Source organism: Peromyscus californicus, unplaced genomic scaffold (assembly GCF_007827085.1).
Source record: "Peromyscus californicus insignis strain IS unplaced genomic scaffold, ASM782708v3 Scaffold_11__1_contigs__length_118956290, whole genome shotgun sequence".
NCBI lineage: Eukaryota > Metazoa > Chordata > Mammalia > Rodentia > Cricetidae > Peromyscus > Peromyscus californicus.
In genome coordinates, this window is record NW_026294402.1 from 108,059,469 (window position 1) to 108,083,391 (window position 23,923).

General features: G+C 41.8%; 1 protein-coding gene across 27 annotated transcripts in view; it reads left to right on the plus strand.

Moving 5' to 3' along the window:
* Positions 1–3,251: 3,251 nt before the first annotated feature.
* The window catches only part of Clasp2 (cytoplasmic linker associated protein 2), a 190,388-nt gene continuing 169,716 nt past the window's right edge, over positions 3,252–23,923 (plus strand). For 6 of the 27 annotated variants that reach the window (XM_052722747.1, XM_052722783.1, XM_052722763.1 and 3 more), the window contains exons 1-2: positions 3,255–3,553; positions 19,299–19,377. In XM_052722747.1, coding sequence (XP_052578707.1) covers positions 3,359–3,553; positions 19,299–19,377 — 274 coding nt within the window. In that variant the 5' untranslated portion in view covers positions 3,255–3,358. Of the gene's footprint in view, positions 3,554–19,298; positions 19,378–23,923 lie in introns of all 27 variants that reach the window. The other 21 variants (XM_052722846.1, XM_052722791.1, XM_052722870.1 and 18 more) reach the window with 6 other exon arrangements.

Genomic DNA, 23,923 nt, shown 5'->3' on the forward strand with positions numbered 1-23,923 from the left:
CTCTCTCCTTCCTCGTGGTGCATAGTGGGTAGGTGTAAGAACATGAAGGAGTCCTTCTGCACCAGGACACAAAGTCAGGGCATCAAAACCGTTGTTGGTGTGGAGGTGTAAAGAGAGGAACTCCACAGTTCTCAGTGTTTCAACTCAATCTCTATTTTGATTCTATGTCTTCTTTTGTGGTATTGCTAGTCAGACCTAGAGTCCTTCACATGCTATGCTAGGCAAGTGCTCTACCAATAAGCAACATCCTTTTCTGTGGAGCTGGGGAGACTCTTACAGTGTAGCTCAGAATGGCTTCAAATTCCAGATGCCCTTGTCTCTGCCTCCCTGAATGCTGAGATTACAGGCATGCACCACTGCTCAATCACCCCTGACCTGTGGCTGTTAGAAAAATGTAAATTATACATAAGTTCACATTTATATTTCTCTGGGTAACCCTGAAGTGAGTAGACTATATTATGTTTCCCCCTACCAATTTAGTTCCTTTCCTTAACCTTGTATTTCTTTTTTCTAGGTATAAATTACAAACAGTAACGACACCACATACTCCTCATAAGCACATTTTGAATTTTTGTGCCCATGTTCAACGTTATGTTTTTGGGATTTGTACTCACTGACTCGTTTTATTGCTATTGCTGAGAATCCTACTGTCTGGCCCCAGCACAGCGACTTCCCCGTGTGCTGCCGCTGTGCTGCTTCCAGCTGGGCTGGGCACATCTGGGGTCAGTCACTCTTTGTTCTCTTCCACCCCACCCAGGACAGAACACAATGGCTTTCTTGGCGGACACTTGATGAAAACATGACTTCAAACTAGCAGCGTGGTCACTTCTTTCCTAGCTTTTATATGGACAATAAACTCCTGTTAGAACAAAACTTACTCAGACTTTCCACTATTTTTACAAATAACAAATAGGTCAGGAAGTCAGTCTCTAGTATTTCAATACGCCATTCCAGTCTTGTTAAAAATAGACACATGCTACTAGATACACTTTAGTGACTGACCATGAAAAGATGTTCAGTATATCATTTTCTTTCCTAAAATTCCATCTTTTATTTCTCTGCATTTTTCACCCCACCCCCACCCCCATCTTTCTCTGTGTAGCCCTGACTGTCCTGGAACTTGCTCTGTAGATCAGCTGGCCTTGAACATGGAGATTGCCTGCCTGTGCCTCCCAAGTGCTGGGATTAAAGGTGTGTGCCACCACTGCCCAGCATACTTTTTTCTTTCTTTTTTTTTTTTAAAGATTTATTTTATGTGTATGACTGTTTTTCCTGCATATCTGCATATGCACTGTATGTTTGCCTGGTGCCCAGTGAGACTAAAAGAGGGTGCTAGATCCCCTAGAATTGTAGTTACATACAATCCTGGGATGCATGTAGATGCCAGGACTCAATCTTGGGTCCTCTGCAAGAACAAGTGCTCTTAACCACTGAGCAATTTCTCCAGTCCCTTCAAGACTTATTTATTTATTTATTTTTTAAGCAGAGTTGCATGGAAGAGGGTGAGGAGTGTCAAAGTCACTACACAGTGAAGGATGATTCTAAACGCCTGATTTTTGTAACTCCTCCTGTATGTTGTGATTATAGGTCCTTGTCACTATACTTGGCTTTATGCAATGCAGAGGGTCAAAACCAGAGATTTGTGCATGCTAGGTAAACAATGTCAATATCCCAGTCCTAAAAATTTTTATCTCCTAGCAGGATGGAGAAATGGCTCAGAGGTTAAGAGCAAGTACTGGTCTTTCGGAGGATCCGAGTTTGGTTCCTGGCACCCCCATTGGTTGTCTTACTACCTGTAACACCAGGTTCAGGGGATCTGATGCCTCTGCCTTCAAGGGCACTCAAACTCATGTGCATATACCTAGAATTATGAAAACCTGCAAACAACGCAGATGTCTATTGCTAGATGAATGGCTCAACAAGTCAGAGTACAAAGGAAAAGGACTAAGTCATAAGAAGAAAGAGACTTATAAGATACTCACTGCATGGAAAGAAATACCAACACTTTGCTACAAGAAAGAAGTTAGACTCAAAGACTACAGCAGATTGAGCCTTAGGGATGTACCTCAAATTTCACCAGGGTCCAAGAAAAAGGGGAGGGGAAGGAAAGGAAAAAGAACAGTGTGAAGTTACATAATTTACAAAAGGGAAAATTATCCTATCATGTTAGAAATAAAATTAGAATGTAAGAGCCTGAGGGAGAAGGATCAAGAGTTCCGGCCTAGCAGGAGCTTCACAGCCAATCCTATTCTCAACAACACTGGGCTGGAGAGATGGCTCAGCAGTTAAGAGGACTTGCTGCTCTTGCTGATGGACCCAGGTTCGGTTCCTGGCCCCCATATTAGGTGACTCACAACTGCCTGTAACTCCAGTTCCAGGAGATCCAAATACCTCTTTTGACTTCTGCAAGCAGGCACGTGTGCACACATGTATACATAAAATAAAAAATCTTACTAATAACAGCCCCAGCCGTCCCAAAACAAAACTCGAGTTTTGTGGCTCAGGCTTGTATCCCAGCCATCCCCTGCTACAGGGCAAGTTCGAGGCCAGCCTGTACTATACAAGGCCCTGTCCAAAAAATAAAAAATAAATAAAGAAAGAAAAGTAACAAAATCAAACCCCAACAAAAGCAAAAACCAAATTGGAATCGCTTAGGGCTGACGTGCTTAGTGGGCTACAGCGGTGTGGGAACTTCCCGGAGTTGGGGGGTGGGGGTGGGACGTGGCAATGTGTTAACAGAAATGTGAATCCACTGGCAAAACCTTCGTTATCAACTAGAAACAGAAAGTCTTCCAAGCGACTGTGGGGGCGGCTGCGGGCAGGGTCAGCCAAGTCTTCGCCGAGGAAGAAGGCGAACCGTGTATTCCGGTTTTAAAAGACGGCAGGGGCGGGGCAGGGAGAGAACAAGTACCAGAAAGTTTTCCTTTAGTACTGATGATGGCGGCAGCGGAGCGAATCGCCGGAGATTCCGGGATCCCCACAGGGGACTTGAGGGAGCGCCCACGCGAGTAGACCGAGGCGACCCCGACCGCCCACCGCTCCCTCCCTCGGGAGCGCCAGAGGCCGCAGCCCCCGCCGGGCCGGGGCGCGCCGGGAGGCCAGCTCCGCGGGCGCGTCGCTCTGACGTCACGCACGCGCTGACGTCGGCGGCAGCCGCAGCCTCTGAATCGGGGCTGGGACCGGGGGGCGCCGAGTTTGACTAGTTTTGGGGGGGGGGGGTTCCCCCGCCGGCCGCCGTGCCCCGGGGAGCGGCGTCACCGGGTGGCGAGCGCGTCTCGGAGGCCCCACCGCCGCGGCTGGGCGGTGCTGCGAGGAAAGTTGGAGGCTAAGGGGCCACGGAGGGGCGGCGGGCGCGGCCATGGAGCCCCGCGGCGCCGAGTACTTCAGCTCCCAAGTGCTGCAGAAGGACGTGAGCGGCCGGCTGCAGGCGGGCGAGGAGCTGCTGCTCCACCTCGGCGCGCCCGGCGCCATCCCAGACCTGGAGGACGACCCGAGTCGCCTGGCCAAGACCGTGGACGCACTCACCGGCTGGGTGGGCTCGAGCAACTACCGGGTGAGCGGCGGGGCGGGCGGGCGCGCGGCCGGGGCGGGCGGGCGCGCTCCTCGCCGCGGCTCTTTAACCCTGGCGCGCTGCCGCGGGGGTCCGGGGACGCGCTGGCTTCGCTCTCCGGGTTTGGGGTACGGCTACAGGCGGCGGTTCCGTGACACGTTGCGGAGCGGCTTGGCGCTTTACAAAGTGATAATTTGCAGCCAAAGGCTTGAAGACTTTGTACGGTTTGTACACGCCTTGTGTAACGCCTGCGCCGAGGCAGGGCGTTAGGATGCGGCGTGAAGTTGGCCAGTCAAGTTCATCTCTTCCGATTGATTTCTATTTTACTTAATCTCCAGTTTCTTTTCTCTCTCCCCCTCCTCTCCCTCCTCCAATCCCTCCTTCTCTTTACTTCTTCTCTCCCCCCTCCTTTCCTCTGTCTTTCCTTCTCCATTTCCCGTCCTTCCTCCCTCCCTTCCTATTCTCTGTCTCCTCTCCCTCCCTCTCTTTTCCTCTTCCCCTCTCCCTTTCGCCGCCTTTTTTCTTTCGTAGTCTTTACATGAAGGTTGTGTCTTCTCTCAAAAGTATCTTTAGCGCTTACTCAGGTCCTTCGCACGAAAGGACTGCTTGTCTCATGGCGTTATTTATTTGCTTTTCTCTTAATTGACAACAGAAAGCGGTTGAACGCTCATTTGTCCTCTTGTTTTTCCGCAGTTGGGGACGGACTCAGATTTGAAACCATTTACTATCAGTTTGTAACGTAGCCACGGATGGAGATAAGGAAATATTCTGTAATTAGCCGGTTCCGGGGTTGTTAGCAGTTACTTTTCGTTTTAGTCTTCTGGTGGCAGTATTGCTTTAAAATCGGGTGGGAACTTCCCTTGGATGGAACATTTTTAGTAATATATCCAGTGAACAGGCTGTACTTTGAAATTTTCATCTATAGAGACAAGAAAACAAACCCTACAATTATGCAGATTTAATAGTGAGGACTGTACAAATTATAGGAAGGTTAGACCTTTACCAAGATTTAAAATAAAGTTTTAATAGCATATAATATGAATTATACGTAATGGGCTTCATTGTAGCATTTTCATGTATGCATGTGTATAATGTACTTTGTTCACATTCACCACCCATTACTTTTATTTTCCTACTTTTGCTATTTCCATATAGTTCCCTTCTTCTTTCATGCCTTTTTTTTTCTTAATTAAATGAATCGGTGAGCTTAATGAGGGTTACTTAAAGGAGCATAAGATCCCATGCTACTGTAAAGGACCCCTCGCTTATGCTCCTTTAAGTAACCCTCATTAAGCTCACCGATTCATTTAATTTACAGTAGCATGGGATCTTACTAGTGGCTACATCACTGAAGAAAATGTTTCCCCTAAAGGTAATGGAGTTTGAGAACTCAGCACCTTAATGTTCCGTTACATATTTTCTCTTTATTCTTACTTTTTTTTTTTTTTTAAAGTTTGAAGAAAAGCTAGCTGTGGTGACACATGCCTATAATAAAGTCCCACTTGGAAGGCTCAGGGAGGAGGATCCCAAGAGCAAGGTCAGTCTGAGCTAGATAGTGAGTTTGAGGCCAAATTGGACTATATAATGAGACCCTGTCTTTGGGAAAAAAAAAAAAAAAGGTTTGGGAAAAGTTAATATTTACTAAAATAAGGTTACCAATTGGGAAGTATTAATTTCTTTTGAAGAAATTAGCTAGGTACCATTACTGTGTAAGAAAGGCATATGTGTACTCAGCATGGCTGGTTTATGCTGTTGCAGCATTGGCTGTTGTGGGCAGTCAGCCCTTTAGTGATGTTGCTCAGCCTCTCCAGTGAAAACTGATGTGCTGCTGCGTTCTCCATATTGACCGCAGGATTGCCTTCAAGCCTTCGCAGCCTTCAGATGTTTGTCCGTTGTGACACCACAGTATCCCAAGTTTCTGTCATGTCTGAGCTTCCAGTTAATTGGTTAGAATCCTTAAGGGAAGCGCCTGAGGTTCACACATTCTTTCCATGTTCCTCACAAGATGCTGTAGCCTGAGACCGCTTGAGCAGTTGGAAGGGCCCCGCACTCTTACTGCGCTATCCAAACACTTTCTGGTGGCACTGCTCACTGGTCTCTCTTTTCTGTTAGTTGGGTGAACTTGCCTGTAGCTAGAGATTTCCTGCCTGTCCCACGGTCAGGGCAAATCTCTCTCACCCGCCAGTCCCACAGCCACTCAGACCCAACCAAGTAAACACAGAGACTTATATTGGTTACAAACTGTATGGCCTTGGAAGGCTTCTTGCTAACTGTTCTTACAGCTTAAATTAATCCATTTCTATTAATCTATACCTTGCCACATGGCTCGTGGCTTACCGGCATCTTCACATGCTGTTTCTCATCGTGGCGGCTGGCAGTGTCTCTCTCACTCAGCCTTCCACTTCCCAGTTTTTTCTCCTCCTTGTCCCGCCTATACTTCCTGCCTGGCCACTGACCAATCAGTGATTTATTTATTGACCAATCAGCAACACATTTGACATACAGACCATCCCACAGCACTTCCCCTTTTCTTTTCTTAAAAAGGAAGGTTTTAACCTTTACACATCTCCAAAGTCAGCTTGGTATATTTGGGAATTTGGGCATAGCTTCTCTTACTACTTCCTGCTGGAGGGGGGCGCTGTATCTTCTGGGGAAACAAAGAAAATTTTAGGATCATGGAGTAGTCCGTGAGGCTGTATCGTCTAAGCCAGTTGCCTTGAAACCATTCTGGATGTTGGATCATCTGGGCCTTGGTGTCACCTTTCAGGGGGTCTTGGCTGGTCAAACCTGATGTGTCTTAATCTGGAACAAATCCATAGCCTCTGGCTTTCTGTGGGAACAAAAGCAGAGACTCTTTTCCAAAGCAACATATCCTTACATTCAAATTTTGAAATCAAGGTACCTTTAAAATATACATTTTGGCATAACTCAACAGCTTTTGTAATCAAATGTTTTTCTTTAGTTACGAATATCAAAGAGAACATAATCCAGATTCTTTGTGTGGTAGCCATCTTTACGTGGCTTATTTTTTTATATTAGCTTGAGCCTATTGCTTTGAACTGCAGCCTTCTAAGCCTGAAACAGCGCTGGCGCTGCTGGCTCCGCCCACTTCAGCTTCCCAACATGGCAGTGATACGTTTTCCGCCAGCTCTGGGAGCCATCAACTCTCAGAAATAGTGGGTCTATGCTTCCATCAAAGCAGCGTGTAGCCCAGAAACCTTTTTTTTTTTTTTTTTTTTTTTGTACTAGCAAAGGCTAAATCCACCACACAGCTTAATGTGCCACTTGCAGAGGCCTCATTCCCACCATACTGCAGGTCGAGCATGCACGCACGCTAGGAACCCGCCAGTAGCTCAAACCGGCAGGCTGCCACTAACTTAAAAGAGACAACTAGGAACTGTTTTTAGCTCCGTTTTAGAATCTTTTTTCTCAGGTTTTAGGTGGAAACTCTTGCCCCACGTTGGACGCCACTTGCCTGTCTTCCTTCCTTGTGCCAGTTCCTTGGCTCTGCTGTTAGATGCTGTGCCTTTTCTACTCAAGGGCACAGGTCACTCAGTTTTCTCTCCTTTAGGAATTACTTGTCCTCAGTGCTTAATTTTTTAGCATATTTTTTTTCTAATATTGTTAGAAAGAGGGCATTCTATTGTAATGAGCCTGTTATTTATTTATTTATTTATTCACACAAGATCTCACTTCTTACTATGTAGCCCTGGCTAGCCTGGAACTCATTGTGTAGACCAGGCTATCCTTACATCCATAGAGATCTGCCTGTGTCTGCCCCTGCCCCTCCTATGGTGGGGTCAAAGGTGTGTGCCACAATTCTTGGTTTATTTTTAATTTTTTAAAACTTATTTATTTTATGTTTGTGTGTAGATGTTCTGCATGCACGTATGTCTGAGTGCTGTGTGCATGGCTGGTGCCCACAGAGGCCAGAAGAAGGCATTTGAATTCCTTGGAACTGGAGTTGTAACTAGAAGGTTGTAAACTGCCCTGTAGATGCTGGGAATAGAATCTGGGTCTTCTGGAAGAGCAGCCAGTGCTCTTAACTGCTAAATGGATATACAGATGTACAGGATTCAGTTGGTTTTTTGTTTTTTTGGTTTTTTTTGAGACAGATTTTCACGTTGCTTAGGCTGGCCTTAAACTCACTGTATATCTGAGGATGTCTGATCGTATTCTCAATGTGGTAGAGGGTTTCTATGAGGGACAGTCCTTTAGTTGGAAAGTAAAGGAATAACAAAAAGCCCAAGGTTTGGTAGCAGTGGCAGTGCTGAGAAGTGGACTTTTTTTTCTGAGACAGGATGTGGTGGCTTGAAATGAGAATGGCCCCTTAGGCTCACATATCTGAATCCTCTGTTGGTGGAATGTTTAGGGAGGATTAGGAGGTGTGGCCATCTTGGAGGTGTGTCACTGAGGGTGGGCCTTGAGGTCTCAAAAGCCCATGCCAGCCTAATTTTCTGTTTCCCCCAATTTTGGGGTCAGGATATAAGCTCTCAGCTAATGTTTTAGTGCCATGCACATCTGTTTCCCACTGTGATGTTCATGGACTAATCCTCTGAAACTGTAAGCAAGCCCTCAATTAAATGCTGTCTCCTGTAAGTTGCCTTGGTCATGGTGTTGTAGCTGGAGTTTTCTCCAGTCCTGCTTGGGCCTGCAGCCGCTCAGACCCAAGTAAGCACACAGAGACTTATATTACTTATAAACTGTATGGCCATGGCAGGCTTTTTGCTATCTAGTTCTTATGTCTTAAATTAACCCATTTCTATTAATCTATAAATTGCCATGTGGCTTGTGGCTTACCGGTACTTCACAACTTGCTTCTCATGGTGGCGGCGGCGACAGCTGGCAGCGTCTCCTGACTCAGCCTTCCTGTTCCCAGAATTCTCTTTGTCCCACCTATACTTCCTGCCTGGCTACTGCCAATCAGCACTTTATTTATTAACCCATCAGAGCAACACATTCACAGCATGCAGAGCAGTATCCACAGCATGGTGTCTCTTCATAACAGTAGAACAGTAACTAAGACTCAGGGTCTCTGTGTAGCTCTGGCTGGTCTGGAACTTGCTATATAGACCAAGCTGGCCTCAAACTTACAGAGATCCATTTGCCTCTGCCTCCTTAGTGTTGGGATTAGAGGCGTATACCACCACACAGAGCTAAATATCTGCGATGTAATTTATGGTAGGTCTAGTAGGACTTTTGTTGTGGAATGTGAAAGCCGGCTGCAGACTTTGTTTTGGGTTAGTGTGAGGCTTGAGAGAAACAGGAATTAGAGTTACTGCCTTCTTGAGCAGTAGGATAGGCATGCTATCTGCTGAATGGAGACCAGAGGGCGAAGAAAGAGTAAAGTTTGGTTTTGATGAGGCTATGTTGGAAAGATTGTTTAATATTAAAGTTAAAATATTAAGTACATGGTTGAGGTCTTGTGTCTGGTGGAGAAGTCATAACTGTGGACTTAAGATCACAGGAATGGGCATATATGTGATATATACTCTGGTATTTGAGTTTTGTTAAAAGCCTTATAGATTTTGTAGCAATATTATGTTAATAAAATTTTCCCCTTAAATATTGTTAAAGTGAAAATATCCATTTAAAAGCTGTCCTTGTGAGTCTGAAGCTCTGTCTTAAGTGCTGAATTTGTATGATGTCATTTATTCAATAGGATGGCTTTAAGAAGACTGTACCCTTTTTTTACTTTGTAGAAAAGATGACCTAAGTATCTTGACTTAGGTCAGAGCCCTGCTAAATTATCAGGAAAGAACTTGAATGCTCTCTTTCTGTTGTGTGCCTTTTAAGGATTGATAACATTTACATCCTGTCTACAAGCATAATAGTAAGTGGACTGAAAATAGTAACTAGCATTTACATAGTGCTCAGCTAATGAATGTGCCAGTATTTTATTTCTGGGAGTCCAGGATCACAGCCCATTTTCCATTTATTTATTTATTTGTGTGTGTGTGTGTGGGGGGGGTGGTTTAGGTGCACACTTGTGCCCCAGTCCACGTATAGGTCAAAGAATAACTTATGGGAGCCATTTCTCTCCTTTTATCATGTGGGTCCTGGGGAATCAAACTCAGGTTGTAAATGCCTGTACCCAGTGGCCCCCTGAACCATCTTATTGGGCCCCATTTGACATTCCTATACCTCCCAATAATATCAGTATTACCTAAGTCATATTTCCTGTTAAATACCACATTCTTTTTTTTTTTTTTTTTTTTGGTTTTTTTTTTTTTTTTTTTTTTGGTTTTTTCGGGACAGGGTTTCTCTGTGTAGCTTTGTGTCTTTCCTGGAACTCACTTGGTAGCCCAGGCTGGCCTCGAACTCACAGAGATCCGCCTGGCTCTCCACATTCTTAAAGTATACCAGTTTTATTATGTTTTGCTGAGTGTGGGTGGGTGGGGGACAGGGCTGGTTAGAGGACAACTTGAAGGAGCCGGCTTCCACCACAGGGTTCTGGGCACTGAACTCAGGCTCTCAGGCTTGGTGGCAAGTGCCTCTACCTGCTGAGCCATTTTGTTATTCCAAGTCTACCAGTTTTGGTTAAGAGAAAGGAGTCAAGGTTTACCTCTCATCTCTGCTTACTGATTTTGTCTGTTCTTATTTACCTGCTGGGTGGGATGAACATCCAGGTTGTTTTTAATTCTTTTTACTTTTAACATTATCTCTTTATGTTGCCAGTCTGGGCATATACATGAGAATTGGTCTGGAGTGATTTTCGGTGAAGTTCAGCGTTAGCCTTTCTCTCAGGGCTTTGCTGTGTAACCCAGTATACTTTCAGTCCTCCTGCCTCAAGCTCCTGTGTGCTATTCCATATTGCCTAATACAGTGTGAATACTTGTTATATTGTGTTGTTCAGAGATTAATGATAAAGGAAGAAAGTCTGTAGATGTTCAACATAGACTTAGGTTTTCTCCCCAAATATTCTCCATCTGGTGTCAGTTGAATCTGAGAATGCAGAACCTGTAGATATATATGCCAGTCTGACTAACAATAGTCATGCGGCTGCAACAGAACATGTCATTGCTGAAATGCCTCCATACCAGTTCAGACCACTATAGATGAGTGGTTGTTGGTGACTAAGACTTTGCAAGTGGTGTATTAGCAAACTCCATTTCTTCAGTATATGTGAATTTGGAAGAGTTTGACTAATTGGGCTGGGGAAATGGCTCCGTTGGTAAACAGCTTGCCACAGAAGTATGAAGACCTGAGTTTGAATCCCTGTACTCCACATAAAGACTGATTGTGGAAAGCATGCATCTGTAATCCTAGTACACCTTTGGGAGATGGAAGGCAGAGACAAGCGAAACCCTGGCTAGTTGGCTAGCTAGTATATAGTACACATAGGCAAAACAAGAAGAGACCCTGTTTCCAACAAGGTGGAAGTTAAAACCAACAGTCGGTAGAGCATGAGACTCTTAATCTCAGGGTCATGGGTTCGAGCCCCACGTTGGGCGCCAGATATTGGTGAAATTATTAAGGCCACTCCATGTAGTTAAAAGGAGATTTATTTAATGGCGTAACTTACAAATTAAGGGATAGGTAGGTCGTGGGGTCTGGGGAAGGTGTATCGCAGTCCAGCGGTGTTCTCTGGAGCTCTGCTTGGTCCACCTCTCCAGTCCAGGGTCCCGGATCCGAGCGGGAGCCCGCCGATCCAGCTCTCCAGTCTCCAGGCGCCTCCCTTGGCCCTGCCTTGTAGGCGTGACAGTTGCTGAAGTCTCAATGGGGGTTGGAACTTCCAGATCAAAGCTGGAATGGCTACCCCACTACAGGGTTTCTCTGTGTAGCTTTGACTGTCCTGGAACTTACTCTGTAGACTAGGCTGGCCTCAAACTAACAGAGATCCACCTGCCTCTGCCTCCCAAGCGCTGGGATTAAAGGCATTCATCACCTCTGTTTGGCTAAACAATAACTTCATTTTTAATGAAAGTAATTTTCATTTATGTCTTTAATCTGGTTTTTGCTTAATTTTTGTAAATGATATAATGTGTAAGTTGAAGCATATTTGTTTTGCATGCTGACATCTAATTATAGCAACATTTGTTTAAAGATTAATCTCTTTATTGAATGACTTTGTATAGTTGTTAGATACCAGTTAGCTAGTTTTTGTCTATTTTGTATTGTCTTCTGTTTTATGAAACTCGGGGTTCATTCTTTTTAATAGCTATACTTCCTTTTAAAGAAATTAATTACTTTTATGTGTGTGGGTGTTTTGCCTGCATGTATGTCTGTGACCACATACATGCCTTGTTCCTTAGGCCAGAATTGGGCCTACACTCTCCTGGTACTAGAGTTAGGGACTGTTGTGAACGGCCATGTGGCCTCAACTGGCCTTGAACCTGTGTCCTTTGGAAGAGCAGTCAGTGCTCTTAACTGCTGAGCCATCTCTCCAGTCCCAGCTATACTTTCTTAATTGCTGTAGCATCATATAAAGTCTTGAAATCAGGTAATTTGATTTAGTTTTGTTTTGTTTTTTTTTGGAGCTGAGACCCAAACCCAGGGCCTTGAGCTTGCTAGGCAAGCGCTCTACCACTGAGCTAAATCCCCAACCCTGATTTAGTTTTTTTTTTTAAATTTATTTATTCAGTATTGATATGATAGTGTACTGTTCATTTATTTGTTTGTTTATTTCAAGACCAGTTTGTCTCTGAACAAATAAATCCTGCTGTGAGTTTGATTTGGATTGCATTTTTCCAATCCTGAACTTATTTAGCTCATCTTGCATTATTTTATTAGCATTTTGTATTTCCTATAACTGTTCTAAATATTTTCTGGGTGTATTAGTTACTTGTTCTGTGACAGAATTCTTCAGGGAGGAAGGGTATCAGTTCATCTTGGTCTGGGAGGCATGGAGGCTGGGGCTGTTCTGTTTGTGGCCATGGGAACTTGTGGTATGGCTGTTTCATATCCTGGTGGATCAAGGAGCTTAGAGTTCAAGCCAGAACCAGAGGTGGGTATCAACTTCCAGACCTGTCTCTAACAATTCATCTCTGCTAGATAGGTCATAATCCCAAAGTTTCCATACAGTCTCAAGGCAGTGCCATTACCTGGGGACCAAGTGTTCAAACCCTTGACTTTTTGGGGTCCATTTGACATCCAGACTGTAACATGTTTCCTCAGGGTTTTGAATGCTAGTGTGTAGAGATAGTGTTTTTGCAGCAGGGTCTCATTCTGCAGCTCAGGTTGACTTTCTATTTGTGATTTCCATGCTTTAGGTTTTTGGGTACTAGAGTCATAGCAATGATTTCCACAATTGATTCGTTTTGAGACAGGGTCTAAAGAAAGCTCTATCCAGACTGTCCTGGAAGTTGCTATATAGACTTGCCGCTGCCTCTGGTGGCACTAGAGGTGTGCACCGCCACTTCTACCCACAGTGCAAAAGGTTCATGTCTTTTTTTTTTTTTTTTTTTTTTTTTTTTGGTTTTTTCGAGACAGGGTTTCTCTGTGTAACACAATTGACTTTTATAGCAGCCTTTAATCTCAGGACTTTATTGAACTCATTAGTTTTAGTATTCACTTAGAGTATCAGTCATTTTAGTGATTACTTACTTATTTTTGAGACATGATCTCATGTAACCCAGACTGGCCTTGGACTTTCTTTGTAGGCAAGGATGGTCTTGAATTCTTTCTCTTTCTTTCTTTCTTTCTTTCTTTCTTTTCTTTTCTTTTCTTTTTCTTTTTTTTTTGTTGTTGTTTGGTCAGCTCTTGTGGTCCTGAATTTTTTTTTGATCATCCTGCATTTCTTCCTGAGTTCTGTGGTTATGGATGGGCCATGGCACCTGCTTTATGCAATGCTGGGGATCTTATGCAAGGACTTACACGAGTCAGTCAAGATTTCTATCAATTGAACTACAGCCCCAGTCTCTCTCTTTGGTTTGTTTTAATATTTATTTATTTAAAAGTTTTTTGTATTACTGTTATGATGATGATGATGATAATGTATGTTAGTTTTTTGTTTGTTTGTTTTGTCAACTTAGCACAAGCTAGAGTCATCTGAGAAGAGGGACCGTCAATTGAGAAAATGCCTTCAGGAGACTGGCTTATAGACGAGTCTGTGAGGCATTTTCTTGATTAATTTTAGATTGACGTGGGAGGGTCCAGACTACTGTGAGCAGTGCCACTTCTGTGCAGGTGGTCCTGTGCTAAGAGAAGCAAGTTGAGTGAGCCATGAGGAACGAGCCAGTAGTAAGCAGTGTTTCTTCATTGCCTCTGCCTTCAGGGTCTTTTTTTTTTTTTTGAAGCATGGTCTCTCCACATAGCCCTGGCTGTCCTGGCATTTAGTATGTAGAGCAGGCTGGCCTCAAACTTACAGAGATTCAGCTGCCTCTGCCTCCCAAGTGCTGGGATATACCACTATGCACAAAGGTTCATATCTTGGTTTTCTGCCCTGACTTGCCTTAATGATGGGCTGTAAAGTTTACAGTGTAAACTGTAAGATGACGTTAACGCTTTCCTCCCAAGTTGCTTTGGTCATGGTGTTTATCACAATAGTAGATACCCAACTAGGACAGTGTGTGTGTGTGTGTGTGTGTGTGTGTGTGTGTGTGTGTGTGTGTGTGTGTGTGTGTGTTTCGGGGAGGGGATGGTGGCTGGTGGGATGGGGAATACACATATGCCATGGTGTGCATGTGGAGGGCCGAGGATAACTTTGTGGAGTTTTTTCTCTCCATCCTCTCCATCTTTATGTGGGTCCCAGAGGTTGAACTCAGTTTACTGGTCCTCTTTTTGCCATTTTTTAAATAATTTTTTTTTTTTTTTGAGATTCTTACCATGTAGCCTTTACTGCCCTGGAACTTGCTAGGTGGACCAGGCTGGCTTATGCTTCCCAAAATTTCTGCCTGTGTGCTGAAATTCCTCATTTAGTCACACATGTTGTCTGGTTTTTTTGTTTGTTTGTTTGTTTGTTTGTTTGTTTGTTTTTTTTTGCTTTTAAAATTGTTTTTAAACTCCCTGTGGAGCATAGCCTCCATGATTGCTGTTCTCTGTCATGTCCAGTGTATATAGGACTGGAGATTAAAGTCAGGGCCTCATGTATGATAAGCAAACACTTTACCAACTAACCTGTATTTGGAGCCCCTTTAATCATTGTTATTTTAGAATAAGGTTGGGTTTGGGTCCTTGTTGGTCACCACTCCCCTTACCCTCTGCTAGGGACTGATCCAAGGCTTTTCAGGTCTGCACCTTGTGCTGCAAACACATTAATCATTGCTTTAAACTTACGCTTCAGATCTGTACATTGTATTTTGTTTATTCCTGACTTTGCCCTTGATACTGGGGTCCTAGTCCCCTACCTTTTATTCTTTCCTGTGCCTCATACTTGCTAGTTGAAAAAATTGTGGAGTAGTCAAGAAACTTAAGAGTAAATTAAATAGTAGCTATCTTTGAAGTAGCACCTTTTCCTTCTGCTACACTTATAGTGTAGTGCTATGGAATCAGTCTAGTCAGGAGTTGAGTTAGGTCTATGTACCTGGAGCCTTTTCTTTGTCCCACTTGGTCCCATAGCAGCTTATAAAATAATCATTCAGAGGCTTAATACTAATTACAAACTGTTTGGCCTATGGCTCAGTCTTATTACTAGCTAGCTATTACATCTTAACTTAACCTATTTCTATTAATCTTATGTATTGTCAAGTGGCCAGTAGCTTACCGGTACTTTCACATCGTTCTTCTTAGGTGACTAGCTGGCATGTTCCTGACTCCACCCTCTTCTTCCTGTCTCTCTGGATTTCCTGCCTTGCTATAGACCAGAGCAGCTTCTTTATTAACCATTGGTAATAAAACATATTCATAGCATATAGAAAGATATCCCACAGCATTTCCCCTTTTCTGTCTGATCAAAAAGGAAGGTTTTAACTTCAACATATTAAAATTACATATAATGAAACAGTTACAAGCAAGAATTACAGTTATGGCTGGGCATGGTGGCACACACCTTTAATCCCAGCACTCGAGAGGCAGAGGCAGAGGCAGATGGATCTCTGTTAGTTCGAGGCCAGCCTGGTCTATGTAGTGAGTTCCAGGATAGCCTCCAAAGCTATACAGAGAAACTTTGTCATGAAAAAACCACCACCAACAACAACAAAATAAACAAATAAATAAATAAGAAAGAAAGAAAGAAAGAAAAAAGGAAAAGAATTACAGTTGCAATATTTAGTCTATTTGTATTGGACAAAATTAGAGAAAAACATTCAATTGTCTATCTTATCTTGGTGAATCTAAAGTTTTATATCTAATTTACCTCTTATCATAACTAAGCAAAATTATAACTATCTAGTCTTTTAATTTCATCAAAGACCTGAGAAAGAAAATTATATTACCCGAGTAAGCAAGAAGTACAAGCAAGTGACTTCTGAAAAATGCAAGAAATGATAGAAACAACTGGCTACCTGGACAGTCACCCAGTGTTTCTCTGCAGTGTTGGGGCATCCAGTTTTGGTCATTGGCCTAGACTATCTGACAGACCATTTTCAGAAGCAGGAAAATTTGAAAGGCTGTTCAACCCTGTCTTGGCAAGGTTTAGCAGTCACTTTTCCTGTGTCCTGCTCGTCCAGCAGGCAAGAGCAGTTCTTTGCCCAGTAGGCCATTTATATCAAGAAGAAGACAAACTTCATATATAGTGAATTTGATGTCCAAAATCCTCTCGGGAGTAGATTGGTGCTGTCAGGAGCAATCGTGTCTCATGTCAACAGAATTCTAAGTTATTAAAACATTTACATGTCACATTTTCTAGGTCCTTGAAGTGTTTGAAGATTACCTATCCATCTGAGATATATCTCTGTTTATCTAGAAAACCTAACTAATATGACCATGAGTTTGACAAGCATGGGTGACTATTAACCTGTAATTTTTATCAACCTATGTAGCTTAAAGACTAAAGCTTTATATTATAAAATAAACAGTCTCTAAACAGATGTACAGCCTAAGGACAATGACCTCAAAATTGTGACAATATACAAAAATATCTTAATTGGGTAGAAATGTATAGTGCAATATGACAGAATATCCTTAATTTGTATCAATATACAAAATATCCTAAACATAAGTAGAACATACACCCATTATGACAAATATAATTTTACATTTGTATCAATATACAAAAATATTTTAATCAGAAGTAGGAACATATGTACTATATGACAAGTGTAGTTTTGACTTTGTATCAATATACAAATTAAACAGGAATAGAAAAATAATTTTACATTTGTAACAATATACAAAAATCTATACTAATGTAAATTATCTAAAACTGATAGTTGCTAATTTAGTTTACAAGTAGTTACAATAATCTACCTTATCTTATCCTATCTATCCTCCTTTTTTCTTTAGAAAGAGGTTGACTATGACCATTAACCATTTATAACCAACCCCCTTTAAATCAAAATAAATATTTATAAACAATATTTTGGGAATTGGCATAGTTTTGTTTTGTTTTGTTTTGTTTTTTTGGTTTTTCGAGACAGGGTTTCTCTGTGTAGCTTTGCGCCTTTCCTGGAACTCACTCTGTAGACCAGGCTGGCCTCGAACTCACAGAGATCCGCCTGGCTCTGCCTCCCAAGTGCTGGGATTAAAGGCGTGCGCCACCACCGCCCGGCTTGGCATAATTTTTTTTTAATAGTACTTCCTGCTAATTGGGGGCCTTCTGATTGGGGTCCCGGCTAGCTCAGTTGGTAGAGCATGGGATTCTTAATTCAGGGTCGTAGGTTCACGCCACAGCAGGTCTGTGTGTTGTAGTTGCTATGGTTGCTATTGGTTTCTATTTGCTTCTGGTTCTTCTGGGTTAGTTTGATAGGGGGTTTTCTTCAGTATTTCTGATCAACCCTCTGCTTTAGTCCTTCCGTATTTCCTGTAAAACCCTCTTCCCTATGCTCTTGTTCTTGGTAGCCTGATTGTGAGGTGTGGGGCCAGTCTCCTAATTTTTCTGGCCCAGATTCAGTCTTTGGAGGCTCTTTGCCCAAAGCCTTCGGGTGAGGCTTCATCAGAGACAACCCCTCACCTGGATAGTTTGGCTTGAGGATGGTTTTCTGTTTCGTTCTGAGGTAGACAGCTCCTTCCCTCCACTACAGTTTATTTACCTGTGCCCTAGGCATTGAGTACTGGATCTTCTTCACTCAGTACTTCAAGTTAAGCTGTTCTTTCCTAGAAGACAAGGGCACTGGAAGCATTGATGCCTTTGCTGCATAGGCTGTGGTCTTCCCCAAGACCTCCACCAGCTGCAGTGGGTCTTAATTATAGAGTAATCGTGTGTGGGTCAAACTGGAGTCTGAGAGTGGGTATGAACTTTCCTGTGCCTCTCGGTATTTAAGAGTTTTCTTGCTAAGGGTTGGAGACATGGTTCAGCAGTTAAGAACTGTTCTTCCAGAGGACACAGGGTCAGTTCCCAGCACTCATATGTTGGCTCACAACCTTCTATAACTTCAATTCCAAGGGGATCTAACACTCTCTTCTGGTCCCCATAGACACTGCATGCATGTGGTGCGTAGACATAAGCGAAATACCCATATACACAAAAATAATAAAGAAAATACTCAAAAATACTTAAAAAAGAGTTTCCATACTAGCCCACACTCAGCTACTAACAATTTGTTAAATACAGTGGAATTCTTCTTATCCCGTGTCCCATGGCTTCATTTGCCTCCTGTTGCTTGTGGACTTTTCAGTTGTATATGCCTTTTTTGTTTTGAGATGCAGACTGGCTGGTTATACTACAAAGGTTTTCAACCTTTGGGGGTTGAACAGTTCTTTCACAGGGGTTGCCTAAGACCATCAGAAAACACAGATATTATATTATGATTCATAACAGTAACCAAAGTACAGTTATGAAGTAGCAACAAAAATAATGTTATCCTTGGGGGTCCCCACAACATGAGGAACCGTGTTAAAGGATCACAGTATTAGGAAGGATGAGAACCACTGTTTGACAACCTCAGCTTTCTCGTGCATTCAAGAACAGTTACTATTTTGTAGATAAATATTTTTTTCTTATTGTAATAGGACTGATTTTATTTTCCAGTCTTTACATTCTGAACAGAAACTGAAATTCCTTTGTGATCAAAGGTATTATTGGATTTCTTACTGTTTTATTTAGGACACATTGCAAAGTGAAAAGTAGAGTCACTAAACCTCTGTGTAACCATTACCTAATTAATCAGTTACTAAATTTTTGCCAAATGTGCTTTATCACTGTTTTTCTATACGTTTACAAATTGTTACTACTGATCTGTTTGAGAGTAGATACTCAATGCCCCATGACTGCCTACCTCTGAATACATCAATCTTACTAAAATTTTAAAAATTAATTTTATTATTTTGAACCAGGGTCTGACTGTGTACCCGTGGCTAGTCTGGAACTCACTGTGTGGACCAGGCTGGCCTTGAACTCATAGAGATCTTCCTGCCTCTGCTTCCTGAGTGTGGAATTAAAGGCCTGTGCCACCATGCCCAGCTAAACCTCATTTTAAAAAAATGTTAGTAATATGCTGTATATTAAAAATTATATACTGCCGGGCGGTGGTGGTGCACGCCTTTAATTCCAGCACTCGGGAGGCAGAGCCAGGCGGATCTCTGTGAGTTCGAGGCCAGCCTGGTCTACAGAGTGAGATCCAGGACAGGCACCAAAACTACACAGAGAAACCCTGTCTCAAAAAAAAAAAAAAAAAATATATATATATATATATATATAATATATATATACATACTGATCTTACAGTATGTGTCAGTAATTTGTATTCATTAAATCTCTTTCTGTTTGCAGGTATCATTATTAGGATTGGAGATTTTAAGTGCCTTTGTGGATAGATTGTCGACACGATTTAAATCTTATGTACCAATGGGTAAGTTAACTTTAAGAATCATTGTGGAGTTTGATATAGTGACTTTTTCTTCGAGTTTTTGTTAAACAGAATTAGTTTCTGTAAATTTAGAAAACATTTAGTTTGGGGACTGGAGTGATGATTCAGCGGTTAAAGTTCTTGTTCTTCAGCAGATCTAAGTTAGATTCTCAGCACTCACAGCAGGCTGTTCCCAACCATTTCTAATTTTAGCTCCAGGTGATCTTCTGGACTTTGAAGGTACTTGTACACACAGCATACACAGACACATAGACACATTAAATTAAAGTCAATTAAAAAAATAATTTGAGCTGGGCAGTAGTGGTACATGCCTTTAATCCCAGCAATCAGGAGGTAGAGGCGGGCAGTAGGAACTCTGTGAGTTTGAGGTCAGCCTGGTCTACAGAATGAGTTCCAGGACAACCAGGGCTACACAGAGAAACCCTGTCTCTGTCTCTCTGTCTCTGTCTCTGTCTCTTCTTCTCTTCTTCCTCTCTCTCTCTCTCTCTCTCTCTCTCTCTCTCTCTCTCTATATATATATATATATATATATATATATTATATATTTTTTTTTTCTTTCCCCCTCCTACAGCCCAGACTATGGCACTTTAGCATTTAGCATTTTAGTGTTCTCAAAAAGAGTTGAAAGCTTCTTAAATAGATAATCACAGTTCTGCAGAAAGCAAAAGCAACAAGACAACACAACCTTCTGGATACTGTTAATAAGTATTTATGTCAAGTGCTCATCTTTTTTAGTGTATCTCATTTTTTGTAAAATGACAAAATTTATAATATAACTTACATGCTGTGGTTTTTTTTTTTTTATTGTTTTGAGTGGCCTTGGCAGGCCTGGAACTCACTATGTAAACCAAGCTGGCCTCAAACTCACAGAGATTCTACTTCCTTTGCCTCTCAAGTGTTGGAATTAAAGGCGTGTGCCACCATGCCAGCTACATTGCTATTTTTCACACTGTCTATGGAGAAAAGTCTGTTCAGACCAATATTTTATGAAATATAATAACAGTGAGTTACAGCAAAATGACAGAAATACAAAGCCTTGCTTTTGTCTTGTGTGATGCGGAGCCTGAGTCTTGCACACTAAGCACACAACGTTAACCCTGAGCTATGCTCCAGTCCCACAAGTTCTTATTGTTAGGTTGAAGAAAGTTCCTGTCTCTTTAGACAGGTTAGATTGTCCCAGAAGCCTCCGTCAGTACTGTTTCTTTATCACGGTTTGTTGGCTTTACTCTGAGCAGCAGTTAGATATGCTTGCTGCATGCTCATTGTGCTACTTGAAGCTGCTGCTCTCATAATACAGTGATGCAGTTGGCTTTGACTAAACACGTGTGATATTCCTGTGCATTTTAGAATGCTTTATGAATGAGTTTGGTACTATTTTATAGCAACATAGAGAAATACAACCTTAAATTGTTAGTGGCTTTCTTTTGTGGTTTAAGTTAATGCTCACAATGTCAATATATTATTACACTTACTTTCAAATATCTTGGATCAACTTTATCATGTTTGGTATACCACCAAATTATGTCAATTTTTCTATTTTTCTTTTCCGTCTTTTCTCAAATAGGTTTCTTGGATTTTACTTTTAATCACTACTTGGCAGTTCCCACCCTTAGTGTTGATGGCTTCTGAAGAGAGATTTTTTTTACTGTCTGTGTCCTGCTTAAAACTGATAGTAGATGTTAAAAACCACACTTTGAAAACATGTTTGTGGATGTATTTGAGTGCATACATGGGAATTTTAAAAATAAAGTTCCATACTTTGGACTTTGAGAAATTGGATGATAAGGTGTGCCTGATCTTCTCTAATGTGTAATTATGAGTTGAAGTTGAATTACAGCTTCCTTTTGTCTGGGTCCATAGAGCTTTGCTTTGCTTTTTATTTATTTTGCTTTATTTTTTATTTATTTTGGTCTTTCTGCAGAGTTACTGTTAGTCAATGTTGTTTTCACTTTGAAGACCCTTTGTAAAACTTGAATTGTTATTTCTTGTGAGCTCATGTGCTATGATGGGAAAACTTGATCTTAATTTGCTCCTATTTATTGGAAGCCTCCTTTAAAAGTATTGATTGTGTCTCTGAAAGAGTATTATCACATATTTCTGACTTGGAGAGTAGACAGTATATCTTCATGTTCTTCAAGAACTGGAGTACCTCAAATTTGCTTTCTTTTTTTTTGTTTTTTCAAGACAGGGTTTCTCTGTGAAGCTTTGCACTTTTCCTGGAACTCGCTTTGGAGACCAGGCTGGCCTCGAACTCACAGAGATCCACCTGGCTCTGCCTCCTGAGTGCTGGGATTAAAGGCATCCGCCCGGCTTAAATTTGCTTTCTTGTTTAATCCTATCACAGGTCTTAAACAGACTACCTAATTCTGTATAGGGCCAATACAATGGCTTAGTAGATAAAAGTGTTTGTCAACAGTTTGATGACCTGAGTTCCATTCCCAGAGCCCACATGGTATAAAGAACTAACTACTGCAGATTGTCCTCTCACCTCCATGCACATGCCATGGCATATGTGCTCCCCCAAACAAAATAAAAAGCAAATATAAAGCAGTTTTAAAAGAGTCTTTATGAAAGGAAAGGATCAAATTAAATCATGACCTAATGGTTCTTTAAACCTCCCAGATCCTCCCAACTCCTCGACCTTTCTTTCTCCCTCTTTAGAAAGTAAACAAACAACAAAACAGAAAAACTCCAGAGAAAAACTATAACAAACACACACATAAAACCCATCATAGACAAGTAGAAAACCACTAAGACAAAAAAATGCCCAAACACAGCAATATAAGACAGGAAGTCTACAAAAACACCGTTGAGTTCATTTTATGTTGGCCATCTACTGCTGGGCATGGGTCCTGCCCTTAAGTGTGCATAATATCCCAGTGAGAGTCCCTTGCAAAAAACCAGGTTTTCCTTTGCCAGCTGGTGTCAGTTGCAGATAGCTTCTTGGTTAGGGGTGGAAGCCTGTCCACTTTCCTTTCTCAGTGCTGCTGTCCCGTCTCACTTGAACCTGTGTAGTCCTGTGTGTGCTGCAACATCTGTGAATTCATGTGTACATCAGTCCTTTGTACATTAAAAGTAAAAATGTGTTCTTGAAACATTGGGAGTACTGTTCCATTTCATCTCTAGTTCCAAAAAGAGATTTGCACATGGCTTGGTCATTAGAGCATTAGATACGGTTCTGAAGAGAGTATGGACTCAGTGTCTTGCTTCTTAAGTGATCTGTTCACACTGAGGCTGATCACTAAATCTGGTTTATGGTAACCAAGTTTAATAAAGTTTGTAGTATAAAAATTTAGCAGATAGTCTAAACCCTAAATGGTGCAATATGGTGCCAGAGTCTTCAGGACACTCAGTTCTGAGCTTTATGTCTTGTAGAGTAATTTTACATTTTACAATACCAATAGAATGAAAACTACTAACACCTATACTTCAGTTTTCAGTATTTCACCTCAGAGCACAGTCTACGGTAAATTGATACATTTGTTTAAATTCTTTGAGCTTACAGAGTGGAAGTGTCTTTTCTGGGTGCCTAGTAAAGACACAGTGTTCACTGTAGTTATTGATGATGCACAGGTCATATATGAACAGGTCTTTAGTGTATATTGCTGACAGTTCCAAATGCTTGTTATATTTTTCCTGTTTACTTCATCTCCTCTCTAGTCATGAGGGGTAAACAAGGAAACTTTGAAGTTTAGGAAAATTTACTGTCTCCTGTAATTAATAATTAGGTACAACTAAATAAAATGTTGTCTCCAAAAGAATAAGTGTAAACAAGGAATTTAAGGGCTAGCGAGGTGACTCAGCAGGTAAAGGTGCTTGCCACAGCAGCCTGTTGACCTGAGTTTGATCCCCAGAACCCATGGAAAGGTGTGAGACGAGGACTGACTTCATAAAGTTGTCCTCCGACCTTCCCGCCTATGTGTGTCATGCATAGGTGCTCATATGTACACATGTACACATGTACACATGTACACACAACTAAGAATTTCAGTACAGAAGTAATAAGATATTTTTGTTTAATACAATACGATGCTCATGTACTACAGTTATTAAAGGTTTTTAAATGTTTATGTTCTATAACATTGCTTTTGTTTTGGTTTGCTTTTAGATAAGATTTCGCTCTGTAGTCTGGAACTTCCTATGTTCCCCAGACTGGCCTTGACTCTCATGGCTGTCTTTGTGCCTCAGCCTTCTGAGTGCAGGATCATAGGCAGCAGCCACCACAGCTGGCTCTAAAGTTTTACGTTAATTTTGAGACAGAGCCTTCTTTACTGTATAGATCCCATCCTTGTCTTGAACTCACTGTGTGACCTGGGCTGCCTTCAACTTGGGATCTTCCTGCCTCCACTTCCCCAACCCCAGTACTGAGATACAGGGATATGATATGCCATCAAATTTTACATGTGGCCTAAAGTACTTTTTAGTATTAAAATGAGCCCCTATTTGGTCCAATATCTGAATTTCTTTTGTAGTTAAATTCTACCTGTCAGGAACAGAGTGTCTTTTTCCTTGTTACTGTTATATGGAT